This window comes from Trichechus manatus, unplaced genomic scaffold (genome assembly GCF_000243295.1).
Source record: "Trichechus manatus latirostris isolate Lorelei unplaced genomic scaffold, TriManLat1.0 scaffold00126, whole genome shotgun sequence".
NCBI classification, from domain to species: domain Eukaryota; kingdom Metazoa; phylum Chordata; class Mammalia; order Sirenia; family Trichechidae; genus Trichechus; species Trichechus manatus.
In genome coordinates this window covers 1,618,420-1,635,462 of record NW_004444062.1, presented here as the reverse complement: position 1 = coordinate 1,635,462, position 17,043 = coordinate 1,618,420, and the positions used below count along the sequence as shown (strand labels likewise).

General features: G+C 34.9%; 1 protein-coding gene across 1 annotated transcript in view; it reads right to left on the bottom strand.

Moving 5' to 3' along the window:
* The window catches only part of ATP8A1 (ATPase phospholipid transporting 8A1), a 280,252-nt gene that overhangs the window by 184,297 nt on the left and 78,912 nt on the right, over window positions 1-17,043 (bottom strand). The window contains exons 7-10 of the mRNA XM_023738968.1: window positions 15,983-16,023; window positions 10,478-10,551; window positions 5,848-5,917; window positions 3,971-4,098 (exon numbers count right to left, since the gene is read on the bottom strand). Coding sequence (XP_023594736.1) covers window positions 3,971-4,098; window positions 5,848-5,917; window positions 10,478-10,551; window positions 15,983-16,023 — 313 coding nt within the window. The remainder of the gene's footprint in view (window positions 1-3,970; window positions 4,099-5,847; window positions 5,918-10,477; window positions 10,552-15,982; window positions 16,024-17,043) is intronic.

Below are 17,043 nucleotides of genomic sequence, written 5' to 3'. Positions count from 1 at the left end.
ACTCTTTTGGTGAAGTCTTTTGAAGAGCATAGGTGTTTGATTTTTAGAAGATCCCAGTTATCTAGCTCATCTATTGGGGTATGTGCGTTGATGGTTATGGTTTGTATCCTGTTAATGCCGTGTATTAAGGCCTGAAGTGTTGGTCCTATCTTTTCTTCTATGAACTTTATGAACTTTATAGTTGTAGGCTTTATATTCAGGTCTTTGATCCATTTTGAATAGGTTTTGTATAGGGCGTGAGGTGTGGGTCCTGTTTCATTTTTCTGCAGATGGATATCCAGTTTTGCCAGCACCATTTGTTAAAAAGACTGTCTTTTCCCCATTTGATGGACTTTGGGCCCCTGTCGAAGATCATGTGACCGTAGGTGGATGGATTGACATCTGGCTTCTCAATTCTGTTCCATTGGTCAATGTATCTGTCATTGTACCAGTACCAGGCTGTTTTGACTACTCTAGCTGTATAGTAGTTTCTGAAGTTAGGTAGAGTGAGTCCTCCAACTTTCTTCTTCTTCCTCAGTAGTGCTTTACTTATTCGGGGCTTCTTCCCTTTCCATATAAAGTTAATGATTAGTTTTTGCCCACAGGGTTTTCAATGGCTATTTTTTCAGAAGTAGAAAACCAGGACTTTTTACTAAGGTGCCTCTAGGCAGACTGGAACCCCCAACTTTTTCTGTTAGCAGCCAAGTGCGTTAACTGTTTACACCAGCCAGGGACTCCCCTTATCTATTAAATGGGGTATAATGTAGCAGCTATCACCTCAGCATTTGTAGTATAGACTGATTGGGATTAGGTGCAAACTCTTCAAATGTAAAAAAATACTACTTTTCAGTTACAAGGACTAAAAAAAGTTCGTTTTTATCAGAATTCTAATTCCAAAGTTTCTGGCATTAGACAACGACCCTCTTCCTTCAAGGAATGTGCATATATCATCCAAACACAGGGTCTTCAAAGATCTCTGGGTAATCACTGTGAAAGTCAAATGTACTACAAATACATGGGTATTGAGAATCTGTTTCCACCTTTCATATAAAATGAAACATATTACATAAATTCTATTTCTAAATCTTGGCACCATCCTACAAAGTTTCTCCTACAGAGCACGGATTTTCTTGGCACAAATTTGATGGGGGAACTGATAAGAAATGGAAGTTGGCCAGTTAGGAATGTCAGACTACAGAAATGCTACTTGTATGAATAGCCAAATCTTTCATTAGTCTACAACTGTATGTTTGTGAAAAAATCACCCTGTGCAAATTTTAGAACATATAATTACTTCGTAAATTACAAGAAAGCTTTTGGTGGATCTAAATGAGGATGAGGGTTCAGGGTACATGGCAACTGTCCATGAGAATTCAAATAATTTAATAATACAATTACAAAATAATGAAAGCACTGATAATACTCTCTCAGGCTAGTGAACTGAACAAATGCATTTAGCTAACATTTAGTTGGCCACTAAAAATACCCGGTACATAAGGCATACTGTAAAGTAGGGGAGACAGGGAAATGGGAATAGAAATTAGAGAAAGAGGGGGCAGGGAGGCAGAGAAGATGTCATCTTTTCTGCCAGCTACCACCCCACTGCTTTGCACCCTTTTATAGCACAACTCTGAAAAAGCTGCTTGCTATTTTCAACAGCTCTCCTTCCATTATGTCCAGTCCATCCCATCAGACTCCACTGAAACTGTTCTAATTATGCTCAATGATTTCCACTTGCTAAATTCAACAGTTAACGCTCAGCCTCACTGTACTTGACCCACTTTAGTCACTCCCTCTGCCTTGGTATGGTTTCTTCACTCTCTCGTGGTTTCCATTCTACCAACTTGGTCTCATTCTCTTTCGCTGGTCCCTCCTTTTTCCCAACCTCTTAATATTGGAGAGTCTCAGGACAGCCCTTGGGGCTCTACACTTTTCTGTCTATAGCCTTCACCCTGTGTGATCACCTCCAGAACCGTGGTTTTAAATATCAATGCAACAACTCCCAAATTTATCTCACAGACCCAGACCTCCTTCCCAAACTCCAGATTTATATATTCAACTTGGCATTTCTGTTTGGATATTATAAACTTGTTTAAAGGAGCGCTGGTGGCACAATGGTTAAGTGCTCGCCTGCTACTGAAAGGTTAGCAGTCTGAACTCACCCCATGGCTCTGCGGGAGAAAAACCTGGTGATCTGCTACTGTAAAGATCACAGCCAAGAAAACCCTATGGGGCAGCTCTACTCTGTCACATGGAGTCACTATGAGTTGGAATCAACTCAATGGCACCAAACAACAAAAAACATAAGACCAAAGCTGAAATGCTGATCTGCTTCTATTCAATATCCTCCAATAGATCCCCATTTCACTTAGAAGGAAACACTTGAAATGGTCTAGAAAGTCTTACATGAGTCTACTATTAACTTCTCTTGGCCCCTCTTCTATTTCTCTCCTCCCTGGTCACTCCGCTCCAGCCACACTGGCCTCCTTGACATTCTGCAAATACTCCATGCACCCTTCCCACTATAAGATCACATAATGATATAACAAATAATTTGTATTGGCTATTCCTTCTGCCTGGAATCCTCTCCCTCCAGACACTCAAACGGCTAGCTTCCTCACCTCCTACTCACCTTGCTCAAACATTACCATCTCAGTGAGACTTATTGGGACCACCCTAACTAAAAGTGCTTCCCTCCCACGGACTCCCAATCTCCCTTATCCTGTGCTGTTTTTTCCCACCAAAGCATCTATCACTTTCTAACATACTATAGAATTTGCTTATTTATCGTTGTATTATCTATTTGCCTTTCCTTCACTGCAAGAAAGTTAGTTCAGAAAGGCAGGAATATTTATCTGTTTTGTTTGTTGCTACATCCTTAACACCTGGAACTGGTCTAGCCCACCAAAACCAAAAAAACAAAAACAAAAAAAAACAAACAAACCCACTGCAGTCAATTCGATTCCAACTCATAGTGACCCTACTGGATTTCCAAGGCTGTAAATCTCTACGGAAGCAAACTGCCATATCTTTCTCCTGTGGAGCCACTGGTGGTTTTGAACCACCGACCTTTCAGTTAGCCGTTGACCGCTCTAACCACTGCATCACCAGTGCTCCTTGGCCTAGCCTACAGAAGTGCTTAATAAGTCTTGGTTGAATGGATGAGGGAAGAGGTAGGAAAGAGGAGAAGAGGGGAGAAGGGCAGGAAGCTGGTCATAACCAAAAATGACTACAGATGACATGGTTGGCCTAGAAAAGAACATATGGAATTATTCAGAGAAGACAAGAAATGATTCAGTCAGGGCTATGAATCCTTTCCTTCTGGTTTGAACCCCTGCTGAGAATTTGCATTTCTAACAAGTTTCCTGCTGAGAATTTGCATGTCCACCCCAGATATCAGAATCTACATTTTAACAAGATCCTCAGGTGATTCTTAGGTATAACTTCATGGAAACTTGTTATAAATGAAAATTTGCAGCAGGGTACTTGCTAGAAATGCAAATTTTCAGCAGGGGTTTGAATAGGAACAAACAGGTTCAAAGGCCTAGATTCAGTACAATGAACACCCTGCAGATAGAGTCTGAACAGCTTGATGGATCCAGGGATCACAGAAAAGGACCCAGGCCATGAAGACTGGATGCTAAGCCTTTAATTGAGAATTACAACATAAGTATTCTGGCCAAAAATGGGCCACAGGTTATTTACTCCTTAAGCAATATGACAGAAGCCAGGGCATATGCCTGAAAACATCGAGTTGCCAGGGTGGCAGAAACCCTGGGGAGGTCTTCAGTTATGCCATATGTATTGGGGCTAAATATCTAGCATTTTCACAAAAGGACTCTGTATAGAAGAGTAATGTTTACAAAAAGGGTTTTCAGTGATCAAACTTAAAGCACAAGAAAATAATAATATGTACCCAGGCCTCGAAGAAACTCAGCAATACTCCATCACACAGTCAATTCCATGTTTGTAAGAAACTGATTTTACATACCTCTGTCCATCAAGCTTTATGTTTCCAACAAAATCGTAGAGATGTCTGTTTGGACTTTCACACTCGACTTTGCCAGAAATTCTCATCAAACTGTCAATGTCTTTTATATCTGACGTTGCTGGTAAGCCCTATTTAAAAATTTTTAAATAAGCAAAAAGTATATTAATTAAGTTGTGGGTACAGGAGTGCTTCAGAATACACTCAGGCATTAAAGACACGAAGAAGTCTCAGATCTAAGAGACCCCACTATGTTATTAGTGGTTCTTTCCACTTACATTATTAATACTCTCCCTGTCAAGTAATATTTAAGGGATACCTTCCTCACCAATTGAACACAGGCTTTTAGCATAAGGATAGAACAGCGTTTGTGAAAGTTCTAAAACATATTTAAGAGATTATAAACTAGTCTGCAAAGATATTTTAAAATAAGTCCCCAAAGAACCACCTGCCTCCAAAAATAAATATTTAGTATTATACAGTGCTGAATTTCAAATAGGGGTTGAAAATAAACGGAATCTACATCCAAGAAGAATAGTAATGTTCTGTTCTTTTAGTCCACTAAGGGGAAAAAAACTCCAAAATACTTCTCCCTTCTGGCCAACTAGAACTGGCTGTCAGTAAATGTGACTCCTCCTCCTGTGGCATTGTGAGTTCAGGGGCTCTGAACTCAGTGTGATGGCCTATTCCATCACACCTCAACCTTCTCATGGGGCACTGTCACCATTCACCTAGAACCCAAGGGAATACATTTTTTAAAGTCCATTTTAAAACTTCAAAAACATAAACATTACAGCTGTTTTCTGCTAGAAGTGGTATGAAAAATAAATACAGAAATATAAACCATGTCCCAAGATGACTGTAAGTTTTACAGCAGTAATGGAAACTACATCTTTGCAATCTGGCAAAGCCAAATAATAATTTGGGTCAGGTAAATAGGGGAAATAAATGAACTAATACATTTCAAAGCACTTAAGACTATTATTATTTTGGCATCAATGCATTGGCTATTACATAAACTATTTTTTTAAAATAATTTATCTTATTTTTGTTGTTGAGAATACACACAGAACATAAACCAATTCAACAATTTCTACATGTATAATTTAGTGACACTGATTATATCCTTAAAGCTGTGTAACCATTCTCACTCTCCTTTTCTGAGTTGTTCCTCCCCCAGTAACATAAACTCACTGCCCCCTAAGGTTCCTATCTAATCTTTTGAGTTGCTGTTGTCATTTTGTTCCCATACAGATAGATCTTAAAAGAGCACAATCCTCAAGGCTGACATTCTTTACTAGTTAAACTAAGACTTCTGGAGATATTTTTGGTTTAAGGCTTAAAGATTATCTCAAGGCAACAGTTTCAGGGGTTGAGCCAGCCTCCATGCCTCCAGAAAGTCTGGATTACATGAAAATTTAAAATTCTGTTCTACATTTCCCCCCTTTTGGTAAGTATTCGGCTGTAGAGTCTTTGATCAAAATGTTCAGTAATGGTAGCCAGGCACCATTTAGTTCTTCTGGTCTCATAGCAAAGGAGGCAGTTGTTCATGGAGGCAATTCAGCCACACATTCCATATCTTTCTCCTATTCCTGATTCTCCTTCCTTTGTTGCTCCAGGAAAATAGAGATATAATATTTTTTAAAATTAGATGTAGTAGCTATATGATGGACCATATCAACAGTCACATAAATCTGAGTCTCTTGTAATACTTAATGATATCCGTCTCCAAAACCTCTTACAGCCAGAGTAGTTCAATGAGAAAACATTTGCAACTAAACAGAATTAATTCAACTCAAGGCAATAACACCAAGAAATAAAGCTTTTATTTCCATGTAATAAAACAGCAAGAATTATGATAAACCTGTATTAGAGCTCACCTGTCTAATTTTCAGGTTTGTTTCTCCATCTAAGTTGGATGTTTCAATGTAACACATGGCCTGGGGCTCACTGTTGTTTAAAATTGAGAAGCACAAAGATTTAGAGAAGGAGGGAAAGCATAATAACATTAACAGCTTACTTAAATGCTCAGACTCTAGACAAAGCCATGAGTCACCTAGTTTCTTGATGTTTTTTATTCTAACAGAAAGATGCCGTGAGGCAGAACCCATGCATGACAACTTACGGATCAGCTTTTCAGCGAGAAAGACTCAAAAGCAATTTCCTCCCTAACAACAATCACTGCTGGTCTTCCAGATAATGTAAATGAACAGATCTGTCACATTATATTTAATTTGTTCATCCATACAGACACAATACAGACCCCATCTGCAATGTAAAGCAGCTTTGTGTCCGGATTTATCTTCAGCTCAAAAATATCAAGTGAGATTTCATGCTTGTGGAGCACATGTAAATTGGTTAAGGAAAATAGCTGTGTAGAAAATTCCAGATTGCTGCTTTTACAAACTTGCATTTACTATTCTTTTAGATGTAATGAACAGGATCATATGAAACATAATATTAAAATTTTAAGACTACTTTTAAAAACTGCATGAATAGACTTTAAAATGTAAGTGGACATACACTTTTCTCCCCCTATTTTTTCTGTTTCTGCTCTCCTATTTCTTATAGTTGCTTCAGAGATTTTTATGGCAGCAAAAGCTAAAACTAAAACTAAATATAGAACTAAAGATTGGCCAACTTGGCCAATATTACTCTTTGGCCTGAACCTAGAAGATCAACTTTATGGGTTTCCACCACAGTGTTTTGGTAAAATCTGGTGTGGGGTGGCTTTTGTAAGGGGTGTGTGTTCTCGTTTTATCACAGGGACCACACCTTCAATTGTCTCATATCTTAACACACTGATTTTATTGTCTGAGAAACTACAGACATTTGAGTTTGTAGCCCAACTGTATAATCTGATCCTCAACTATAAGGAAAATCATTCTGAAACTAAATCCATCTTATTAGTGCTTGATTACATAATAAGCCTAATTCACTAATATCATATTTAAGTATCTACAAATGTTATCTCTGACAAGCAGGCGTGATCAAAACTGGAAAGATAGAAATTTACAAGTCACAAACACTTGGAATTTTCTAGTCAGCTTCCAATTTGTACATGTGCATAATAGATTATTCCAAGCTTCAGAAATGCACACTTAGCTTAATTTTGTGGCCTGAAGATTTGTTAGAATTACTTTTCACATTAATCTTATATTTTACAGATTTATTTGAAAGTTACTCTGCAAGTTCTTCAATTCACTCTACAGTTTTTTTTTTCATAAAGGCTGTTGTTCCTTTTGTCCAACTGGAGAAGTCTTTCAATATTTATATTTTTGTTCTATCAATTATTCAGTTTTATTTTCTACCACTGCTAATTTAGTTCTGGCCATTGCTCCCAATTTGTAACTTACTTGTGTATATATTTGAAATATAAATAGTTTATAAAATTATAAAACATATCTTCTGATAACACAGAAGCATAATGGTAAACAAATGCTAAATGAACAATGTTGATTCCATATTCTGGCAGGAAAATGCATTAAAATTGTACGGATCAATATACTTATCTATGGCCATTCTCATATTAAAATAAGAATAATGTGTTAATTCTATCTTTTTTCATAAAGTAACTCTTCTAGGAAGTTAAACAGCTGACTTCTACTTGAAGTGAGGCAAACAAAATATGTGTCCAAATCCACAATATTCTGAGTAATCACTTAAGACAGCTGTTACTGAAGCAGTTCTTAATAGTGCTGTGAAAAGGCAGCAAGAGTCTCAGATAAGGAATCATGCTAGAGAATAAATATTTCAGCAAATTATGACGACATCCATAACACAAACTACAGTCAGAGAGGCAAAGCAGGCTTTTTGATTAGTAAGTGGAAAAATGAAACAAGATGCATATCACAATACAGACACTAGTTGGCAGCTGAAATTTATCACAGTAACGTGCACTTTGTCACTAGTTACAAGTGGGATAAAAATTGGTCCCGAAGCATGCAGTACAAAATGTACAACATCCATCTTTGTGCAGGGGGTCCTCTATAAACCCTATACGAGCCCAAATTATAGTCATAATCACCAGAGGGATTCTATAGATTTTATAGAAATTTTCAAATATATGAATAAAACAAATGTTTAAAATCTTAATAATTTCTCAATAACTCTGTTTCACGAAAGCTCAACATTGTTCAAAACAAAATCCTGGTGAGGTACTAAATTCAGCCTTTGTATTTAGGCATGTTGTTAAATACGAATATATATCAGTGATGCACGAACCCGTTGCCATCAAGTCGATTCCGACTCATAGACTCATGGACTTACACGGTCCCTATGAGTCAATGATGCATAGGAAATTAGAATCTACCTTTACTGGCATGTCTCTTGGACTCCTATTGATAACAATAGGAGTTGAATCTGCCCAACTGAGGGACAAACAACATCCAACATTGAATTCAGAAAAGGCTTTTAAAATATCTGTGAAATGCTCATCACCAAGAAGTACCAAAAATTTGGTTTTAAAGGAAGAGATAAAGAACTCAGTCATATTCAGGTGCAACTATTCTCTGGTTTAGGGTGAGGACCCACATACACACATCCTGTATAACTCAGAGGTTCTAACCTTGAGGACAGACTGATGAGATCTGCTGGGAGATGTTCCCCATTGGTCACTTTCACTATTTCCCCTACTGCAACCTACATGTCCCAGTTTAAAAATAATTAAAGTGGAAATAAAATGAATAACAGAGGGAAAAAAACAAACAAATGGACAAAAGAGACAGAAAGTTTGAAATTATTATAAAAATAATACATATTAATAAAAATGTCTAATGCCAATTTTTTCAAAATTTCTTTTGATCAGGTCTAAAAGCATAAGAGAACATTTAATATTTAAGGAATACTTATTTGCTTTTAAGCTCAGTTGCGATACAAAATTTTGATTTTTAACGTTTTCTCACAAACACATCAAATTAAAGTAAAAATGTTATTTTTGCATAGACAGCTACTTTTTAATAGATTTTCCTTCCTTCAATTCCTCACCCTGATGCCATAACAAAGTATACTACACTATTTTCCTCCCACTAAAACAATAACTCTGTTAAAAATGTTCTGATTCTAAAAGGTTTTTAAAGTTAATTGCATAAAGACCTTATTAGCTTCAATGCAGAGACACGAATCTTAGGAAGTTAGATGTCATATTTGTAGCATTTTGAGTTACTTAGTAATTAATTAAGTCCAGTACTACATCGTGCTGAAACCAGTGCAAATTTTTTAGAAAGGGTATGAAATAGACATGCCAAGAACCTGTTTGGACTTGAATTCATAGGTTAATTTTTTTGACTCTATTTTATACTTTCTAAACACATAAAAAGATGTTATTTTTTACAGGCTAAAATTTCAGTTTCTTCTTTTCAAAATTGAAGTCAATAAAACACAGAAACTTTCAACCATGTTCATGAATTAATTTCAAACTACCCTTAGAAAGTTATAAGCAAAGGAAACTAATAACAGAAAGGTTGAGTACAAACATCTATATTAATTTTTCCTGTAATCCAAATCTCCTCCATCCCCACTGAAAACAAAAACCTATAGGTAAATGGCACAAAAAACTGACTACTATAAAACATGGAAATATAACTATATGTAGTTCCTTCAGTTACCTGTAGACTTACTTCTATAAATAGCTGGATAGCTTTTACTAACTCAGAGTTTCACTAGCTTCTCATAAGTCCAATCACTTTAAATAATGACCTGATTAAATAGATTTTGAAAAAACGGCACTGTTCATATTCATGTGGATTTTACAAATAAAACTGTCCAAGGAAATGATGATAAACAACCTCTAAAATATTTAAAAAAATTTTTCTGAATTTATATTAGGACTAGTTTTACAGTTTTTAAACATAAACTCATTTGAAAGTCACATTCTTTAAAAGGTCACAGTGCCATATGTTCTGAGTACTAATTCATGACTATCTTAAAATATGAGTAAAATAAAAATTATTTAAATTCAGTAACTGAAAGGAATTAAAAGAAAGCCCAAAGTATTTTTGTTGTTGGAAGAGTGTGCCATTTCAAAAAGTATGATGACAAAAAAGAAATCTTTCATTCAACTTTCCTGTACCATTTCACCATGAAGATTGAAAAAAACTTGGCAGGGATATACACATGCATCATAAAGAAGTTCACCATTAACAAGGATTGCAAGACAAAATCAATAGAACCCAATCCATGTATTATATAAAATAAACGACAGGACATCTTAAGAGTTAGTGACTCATACTAAAGGATGCAGATATACCCTCCCTACTCTTAATTGTAATTACCACTTTTGAATTATCAAGTATAGTACTGATCACTTATTCTATATGGCAAACATGAAAGAATCCTTTAAGTCCAATCAACAGTTTTTTTTTTTTTTTTTTTTTTTAGTGCTTAATTCAAAATCATTAGAGAGGTTTAGAATTCTTCGTTTATTCCTTATTTCCTTGGAGCAATCACAAGGTCAATGCAGGGTAGAGAAACCATCCTCTACACTGTTTGAGCGTCAGTAGGTATCTCTACCTTGATGAGAGAAGTACAGTGTCAGCAGGTATATACTCTTTGCCTTTTATTATAACTATATCTCCAACATTTACCTGAAAGAAAACTGGGAATTGGTTAATTATCTGCATTGAAAGATCATTACAAATATACAACCCATTGTATTTAAGCAAAGAATACAGTAAAGATGGTTATTGGCAAGCAAGAACCAAATGGCATAAAATTGTCTAGAAGTGAGGCCAGGGGTGGGGCAAGTCTTATAAACTTTGCATCTTTATCAGCTATATAACTTATCTTGATAAAATTAATCTATATATTCTATCCACTTAATTGACATCTCACCTTCTCATAATCTCTCCTTTTCACATAAAAATAAAAAAGAGGAATTTAACAATTGAATCTCTACCCTATTTAAGTAGATTTCAATACGAATGGAGAAAATATCTCTCATATATATTCATCATTCCTCACAACGACCCTATGAAACAGGTGTTAGTTCTAATTTGTCATTAGAAACAAGGAAAATGAGGCTTAGATTATTTCCCCAAGATCACAGTAAGTGGAAAAGCTTATCTGCAAAGCCTGATTTTGCATAAGTACATTTAGTGAGACTATCACTGTATTCTAAATTAAATATTAATGGCTTGCTCTCCTTCTCATTTACTATCTGTTAGTACTTATCTGAGCATCGCATGAAGACAAATTAAAGGCACACTGAAGCCAGAAACTGACAGAAATAATTTAAGTGACAGGTTTGTCATACTGCTTTTAGCAAACAATAAAACTCCAACTGGGTAACAACTGGAAACCCTGGTGGCATAGTGGTTAAGAGCTACAGCTGCTAACCAAAAGGTTGGCAGTTTGAATCCATCAGGCACTCCTTGGAAACCCTATGGGGCAGATCTACTCAGTCTTTTATAGGGTCGCTATGAGTCCGAATCAACTCGACAGTAACGGGTTTGTTTTTGGTTTTTGGCTAACAACTTAACTTGACCAAGTCACACAGATAGCCGCTCCCATTAAATCATGAAAGTTACCCTCTCTCTTAGTAGCCAAAGGAACCTAAAAATAAGTTTCAATAATTAATTAATGGAAGAGATGTCTTTTTGTTCTTCCCCCTCCCTACTTCTCCTTGAACCCTAAAGCAACACTTTATTGGAGAGAAGGAGAGAATGGTATCTTCAGTGAGAATCATGATAAGAAATTTTGTAGAGACAGCCCACTGTTTTCTACTTTATGTACTGCATGAGGAACAGCTAGTGGAAGGGGGAGGGGGGAGGTAGGGAAGCTCTGGATGCCTTGATTCAAAAAATATTTATTTTGACATAAATCAGAAATCTGGAATATGTGAAATTGAAATAAACCCGTTGAAAATCAAACTGTCCAATTTTAGGCCCCAGCACTATTATATTTTTATTAACAACTTTTTTGGGATACAAAGTCTTAATCTCCATTGCTGTCCAGTCATTTCCAACTCTTAGTGATCCTACAGGACAGAGTAGAACTGTCCTATAGGGTTTCCAAGGCTGTAATCTTTATGGAAGCAGACTGCCGTATCTTTCGTACGTGAAGCAAGCCGGTGGGTTCAAACTGCCAACCTTTTGGTTAGTAGCCCAGTGCTTAATCACTGCACCACCAGGGCTCAATCTAAAGATATATATTTCATGGTGAAACATTCATACATGAAAGCAGCTTTATAGTGACGTTTACACATGCATACACTCCACCACTCCATGCTTTCTTACAAAGCCAGAGGAATGTGTTGATTGTGAGATTATTCACCTAAATTCTCCACCTACGTCTATCTCAAAAAACCTGAGAACAGTGTCAGCTGCACCTCAATTTGAAGAAGTGTGCTTTGTGGTGAGGCCAGTGATGACAAAAGTGTGCTTTGTGGTGAGGGCAATAGCTGGAGAGATGAGCTGCTGAAGCTGGATGGAGAGCTGAAATCTGTCTGTCTGTGAGTGACTAGATGTACTCTAAATTTGTAGGTCCTTTGAGCACCATTCAAAAGTAGCCACAGTAGCCACACATTTAGAAAGACAAAGAAAAAACCCTGAACTAAAGTCTCTTGCTCTAAGGTTTATCATATTACCTTGGCATGTGGCTCAGACTCTTGGTTTTGGTTTATTGATTTAATTTTTAATTGCACAAAAATATTATATAAACCAAAGAAAACACTTGCCCTATAATCTGGCAAACCCAACAAGTAAGCCTCCTTTTATAACTGTCCAGTTAGTATTCAATAAACTGTTTTTACATAGCTGACATCTTAGTGTACAAGATTCTGTTCTTTTTACCTATGATTATATTTTATGATGCAGGAACCTTTAAATGTCTTGCTTGCTGCTGTGAACTCATTACTAGGCATATACACTCAATAAATAACTTGTTGAATGAAATGCATAGTTATATAATTCGATCATTATACAGCTTTTAGTTGTCACAAAATATACCAGTATACCAACCAGTGGATTGTTATAATGAATGTATGAAACTCTTCCCCAGTTGTTGGATATCCATGTATCCGTTCTAATTTTTCACTATTATAAACAATGCTACAGTAAACATTTTTATACTTGTAGAGATTTTCTCCTACTTTACCATTATTTTCTTGAGATAAGTTTCAGAATTCCCTTTTTATGGTTCTCAAACCACTGATCTACAATAGTGAGTGAAATATTTCATAAAAATAAAAATTCTGAAGTACAGTGAGTTTGTTTTTATTTATTGAACCGACAGGAAACAGAACTTCAATGTCATTTAATTTGCATCTTTTATTAGGTTGAATATTATACTGAGTCTGGTTACTTATCATATTTCCTCTTGTTTACTGCCAAATTTTCTTTCCTATTTATATAACAATGATCTTAATTGTGTCATATTTGGTGCAAATATGTTCTGCATTCTATCTACTTATTTGAGGTATGTATTGCTGTATATTAGTTTTAAACTTTATATAATCAAATTCCATAGATCTTGAGTTACAGAACTATTTCTATTTAACTAAAATTAGAATATTATTGTTTCTCCAAATATTTATTAAAGTATTTATTCTATTTTGCATGTTTTTCAAAACCCATGTTTTAATAATTACGGCTGGAATTTATTTTAGCAAGGCCGTGAGTTAAATATAAACTCTTTTATATCTTGAAACTGCTAATCTGTGATCAGATGATCCTGTTACCAATTATTTTTGTCTTTTTTTATTAAACACTAAATAGGGTTTGTTTCAGAGCTATCTGTTCTATTCATGAATGCCTATTTTTGTAACAGATGTATACTATTTTAATAACTTTGCTTTCTATTTTATAGTTAACCCTACTCATTGTTTATTTTTCTAAAATATTCTTCTATTTTGTAATTGTTTATTTTTGAAAATAAGATTAATAATTTAGTCAGCTTGAGGAAAAAATGATAATTTCCTTGGGATTATATTACATCAGTAATTTTGAACAACTAATATTTTCATCTCGCTAGAATTTTTAGGGATATGGCATTTCTGTATATTTATGTGATCTTCAACATCTAAAATCTTGATGCTTTCTCTACAATGGTCATATATATAAGTTTATTTGTAAGTATTGCATATGTCACTGAGTATGAGATCTCTTATTCACTATATTTTCCAACTTGATATTGCTGACATAAGAATGCTATAAATTTTCGAATATTTATCTTGAATCCACCACAGAACCAACTTCTTACGAATTCTAACAATTTGGAGCTACTCTCTTTGCAAGTACATAAACCTTACTGCTTTCAGAAAACTTGATTAGAAAACGTAAAATCAGTAAAAATGAAAAATACTTTTCAGTGGTTTTATCTTTCACCTGAAGAAAATTCTTATGTCTTGAAGGAATATATATGTTAACAAACCAGACGGTTAAAAACTATTTTACTAAGTAATATCAGTTCATTTTGGTTGGATGACTTTTGGCAACACTTTAAACTCCATCCTTGTGTTTTTCTGTATCTCAAAGTGGGATGCACAGGCAAAATATGAATGAACTGCTGTCCAAGATAATGGAAATTCTGTCATTATGGGTAATTGTGACTGGTGATTTAATAATGTCTTTGAAAAATTGAAAAAACAGATATTACAATAATCCAGCTAGATTAGTACAATCTGGAAATAATGACTGTGTTAGGAAAATAAGACACAATTACAACACAGAAATTACAACACAAAACACATTTTAATAGGTTGATTTTAGAGTGAAGTAATAGATGGTTATCTCCGGATTTTATAGTAGTTTATCTATTTTCTGAAAAAATAGTTTAGGTAAGAAGACAAGAAATTGATAAATCAATTTACGTTTGTTAGGATATGCATTTATGTTAACTACATTAATAGCCCTTGTAAAGAAAATATATTTATAATGAAATTTAATGCATCAGACCTGTCTCCTCTCTAAAACATTTAAATTTGTGGGTACCATACAAGAGCATAAAAGAAACTTCTTTTGAAACAGTGTTTAGAGCTTTTTTAGTTTTTGTCTTGCTCTTCTGAAAAAAGCAGTGACTATCACAGAAATAAGGAAAGCAAAATCAAGGTATTTTCCTCTTTATTACTCTTATGTCAAAGACGAAAGAGAGACGGAGAGATGTTTCAAATATTCAGAAGAGATGTCAATCTCTATCCTAGCCTCTTATTTTAAATCAACAAAAATGTTATTAATTAATTGTTGACTTTATTCCTTTCAGTACTGCAAGGTGACCATCGATATCACAAGACAGAGTCAAGGACGTGGCCCTTAAACTGATCGTAAGCTACACGTTTACTGTCCTGGCAACGATCCCACAAGCCCAGAGAACTCCTGGGTATCAGGCCCTGGCCTCCAAAAAGTCTTTTACCAAGGCACAAAGCTTATTCATTTGTGTCGATCAGAGGTTAATTGTTCTTCTAAAGCTAAGGGAGAACTAATAATCACTTACCTTTTGAAAGTGAAGTCTGAAAAGGATGAACATTTTGATAACATCTGTTAAATTACTACTCAACTCACTAACTGCCATTAAAGGTCCTCTGAGCATATTAATCTCTTGATGTTATGAAGCAGATTTTCAGCTCATTAGTAGATGATGCTCAGATTGTAAGACTTTTTTTTTTAAAGGTATTAACAGTGTGCAAATGTGATTAGTCACAATGTATGAGTTTGAGATAAAATATACAAATGTGAAATATCAGACCTCAAACTTTTATTTTTACTTGGACAGTAGATGATTAAAGCAAAAAATTACAACACAAAACACTTCATGGATAAATGAAAACAGTACTCAAAGTATACCATGAAAGAACAAAAAAGTTCTAAATATTGCTTTTCAAAATAACTGTAATAGTCTTTCTAATATATTGCCAAAATATTAAATGGAGGTGACAACCTGATATGTTTACAACATTAATTAAATAGTTTTTGTATTAGAAGAATTCTTGACCATTGCTTAGATTGTATAAAAAATTAACATCTTCTAGAGTACACCTCTATGCATTTCTTCTCCTGGAACAAAATCAAAATCAATACATACCTTTTCCCAGTGAACAATTTCCCAAGCACCATTTCTCAAAACTGGAAAGAGAAAAGGTGACAGTTTAAGAATGGCTTACCATCAAAAGGCTATTTCTGATAAAATGGTCATTTTAAATGAAAGCTTCAAATAAATAACCAGTAGCAGTTTTCACAGATAAGGATATGTACAATTATATAAAGAATTAGAAACAAGAAATGGACATATTAGACCCCACAATAACACATCACTAACAGGACAATCTCATTGGCATTACCAAAGGCTCTTCAGCACACAGGGGAATTTCTGGGCTCGGCTGAAGGAGAAAGCCACAAAAATGATGTGAACAATGGAGTGACAAGCTTAAAAACTTTCAGATGCCGCAAGAGTAGCAATGTTAAAACAAACAAATAATAATAGTAATAATGAAAACAAAACAGTAAATTACAAGCATGGAAGGAAATAAATAGATTTCTAACTGGTTAATATAAATTTAACACATAAAGCCAACAGATAAACAATCTGTCCCCTCAGGTTTATAACAATGCAAAAGAAGCAAAAGTTGCCACATATATTTTACTAAGAAAAAGTAAAAGAGGAGGCTACTATTAAATTATGATAGGAGAGTAGAGATTTCTTAGGGTCTCATTACTACTTCACAGCAGTGAAGTTACTCAGTACATGTTTAGTGCTATGTGTCTGCAGCACAATACTGAATATGATAGCAGACACAAAAAAATAGAACAAAAAGTAAATGAAGAGAATAATGTAAGACAGGTAGCATAGCAATCAGAACTCAAGAAAAAGAGTAAGTCAAGGTCAGTTGACAAATTATCCAGACAGTAAATTCCATGAGGACATAGCTAATATTGTTTATCACTATATTCCCTGTAAACAGTCTAGTACCTGCCTCAATGTAGCTACTCAGTAAATATTTGCTGAATGAATAATTTGTAGGTACACAAATGCTGGGTTCAGTTTCTTTTGATACTAGAAGAGACAAGACTTAACTGAACCCTCTGAAATAAAACACAATGATAATAATCCCAAAATGTTAGATAGCATATCTAACATTTATTATA